Source organism: Montipora capricornis, chromosome 7 (genome assembly GCF_036669925.1).
Source record: "Montipora capricornis isolate CH-2021 chromosome 7, ASM3666992v2, whole genome shotgun sequence".
Classification (NCBI taxonomy): domain Eukaryota; kingdom Metazoa; phylum Cnidaria; class Anthozoa; order Scleractinia; family Acroporidae; genus Montipora; species Montipora capricornis.
The window spans coordinates 42,681,542-42,684,041 of NC_090889.1; the positions used below are offsets into that span (position 1 = coordinate 42,681,542).

Here is a 2,500-nt window from a genome sequence, read left to right on the forward strand (position 1 = left end):
ATTGACTTTCCAAAACAGAGTTCCGCACGTCCGATTGTTGATATTCTGATTGGTATCGATTGTCTCGACTTACATTACTCTTACGAAGACGTCCAAGGGTTTCCAGGAGACCCAATTGCAAGACGTACACCCTTGGGTTGGACTTGTGTCGGAAATCCTGACGGCAAGATCGGGAACTGTGTACAGACAAACTTCATCCATGCCTATTTTGTTCGTGGGGAAGCAAAGTTGGAGGAAATTGATTTAACTCTGCGCAAATTCTGGGAAATAGAAGCTGTCCACAAAGACGAGCCTGTTCTGGGAATCGAGGACAGAACTGTCATGGAAAACACCCAAAAGTCCTTAAAGTTCATGGAAGGTCGATATCAAGTTGCCATTCCATGGAAAAAGAACGCAACCTTACCTCAAGACAACTATGAAATGGCACTTCGAAGACTTGAAGGAACGGAACGCAGGCTTTTGAAGAAACTGGAGATCGCTAGAGCCTATACAGACTGTATTGAGCAATACGCTTTAAAGGGGTACATCAGAAAAGTCCCACGCGAGGATCGACCCCCGGCCGGGTGGTTTCTTCCTCACTTTCCAATTGTGAGACCGGACAGAACTACTACAAAGACCCGTATCGTTTTTGATGCCTCCGCGAGGTATCAAGGAGTCTCTTTGATCGATGTGATTTGTCAGGGACCAAAGTTACAACGTGACCTTTTTCACATTTTGCTTTGTTTTCGAAAACATCCCGTTGCTCTGGTCTGTGACATCGCAGAAATGTATCTGAGGATTGCGATCGCGCCTGAAGACCGTCCTTTTCACCGGTTTCTTTGGAGAGACTAAGTTCAACAGAAAACTCCAGAAGAGTACGAATTTAGCCGTGTTATATTTGGTGTGAATTCGTCGCCATTTCTTGCTCAGTTCGTCACGCAACATCACGCGGAAACACTTAGAACTGAGTACCCACTCGCGGCCGAAACCGTCCTGAAATCGACCTACATGGATGACAGTATGGACTTGGTGACTAATGACCAGCAAGGAATGGAGCTGTACAGGCAATTGTCGCAACTCTGGAAACGTGCAGGAATGCAAGCTCGAAAGTGGCTATCCAACTCTCCAGTCGTGCTGAGTGAAATCCCACCAGATGACAGAGCTTCAGAAATTGATTTAAAAGAAGGAACCTTAACCGCCGTTAAAACTCTTGGTGTATTATGGCAGGCGGCAAAAGATGCGTTCACTTTCAAGGTTCAACCACCCGGTAACTACTTTTCATTTACGAAGCGCAATTTTCTGTCCAAAGTGGCAACTTTGTTCGATCCACTCAGGTTCCTCGCGCAGTTTATCATCAGAGCCAAAGTCCTGTTGCAAGATCTATGGGCTGCAGGTCTAGACTAGGACGACCCTCTCGGAGAAACCCTGGTGTGTAGAAGTCGAAATTGGTTTGAAGAATTGCCCGAACTAGCTCAGATCAGCGTCCCACGATGCTTGCAACCACTGAAAGATGAAATAGCAATTTCTTCATCTCTTCAAACCTTCGTGGATGCTTCTCAAGATGCTTATGGTTCCGTTGTGTATTACAGAAATGTCTATCCAAATGGCCTAATATCCAGTGTTATTGTGGCTGCAAAGACAAGCGTCGCCCCCCTTAAAGCAATCAGTGTTCCACGTCTGGAATTGATGGGTGCTGTGCTTGGTTTAAGGCTAACTAAAGAGATTTCAAAGACATTGAATGTACCGGATGCAGTTTTCTGGTCAGACAGTGTTGATGTACTCTGGTGGTTACGTAACGCGAGTCGACGTTTCAAACCATTCGTTGCTAACAGAGTTGCTGAAATTCAAAGTTCGTCCAGTTCTAATCAGTGGAGGCATGTTCCAACGGAAAACAATCCCGCAGATCTTGCAACAAGAGGTGTAACGGCATCTGGTCTAGTTTGTTCTGAAATATGGTGGCAAGGCCCAGGATTCTTGAGAGAACCAGAATCTGAATGGCCAGAGAATTTGATTCAACCGTCATCATCATCATCGCAAAAAGAATTGAGATCAAGGGGACGTTTCAGCAAAGCAGAAACCAATGAGGGTCAAGAAAGCACACTAACTGCAGCTACAATCAATGAATCACACGATTGGCGTTTAAACCCGCAACGATTTTCAAGTTGGACCCGACTCGCGAGGGTTCATGCGCGGGTATCGCGTTTCCTTGACAATTGTTGTTTATCGAAAGAACAACGAATAACTGGAGAACTCACGGTCGATGAGATCAGAAATGCAGAAAACCAAATTATCGCACAAGCCCAGCAACAAGCATTTCCTGATGAATATCGCATGTTAGCACAAGGAAAGAATCTGCCACCCTCAAGCAAACTTCTTCAACTTCGACCAGTGTTCGACGAGGATGAACTTGTGCGTTGTGATGAACGACTCAGATATACCGAATTTGTTCCGCACGACACGCGTTTTCCAATTATTCTCCCACGACGACACTGGGTTACTACCTTGATAGTTAAGCACTACC

General features: G+C 45.6%; 1 protein-coding gene and 1 pseudogene across 1 annotated transcript in view; both read left to right on the top strand.

The window, feature by feature from the left end:
- Nucleotides 1-420: 420 nt before the first annotated feature.
- LOC138056010 (uncharacterized) lies at nt 421-1,383 on the top strand (annotated as a pseudogene).
- A 282-nt stretch (nt 1,384-1,665) lies between these two features.
- LOC138056011 (uncharacterized) overlaps nt 1,666-2,500 on the top strand; it is a 1,188-nt gene continuing 353 nt past the window's right edge. The window contains exon 1 of the mRNA XM_068901862.1: nt 1,666-2,500. This exon is cut by the window's right edge and continues 353 nt beyond it. Coding sequence (XP_068757963.1) covers nt 1,666-2,500 — 835 coding nt within the window.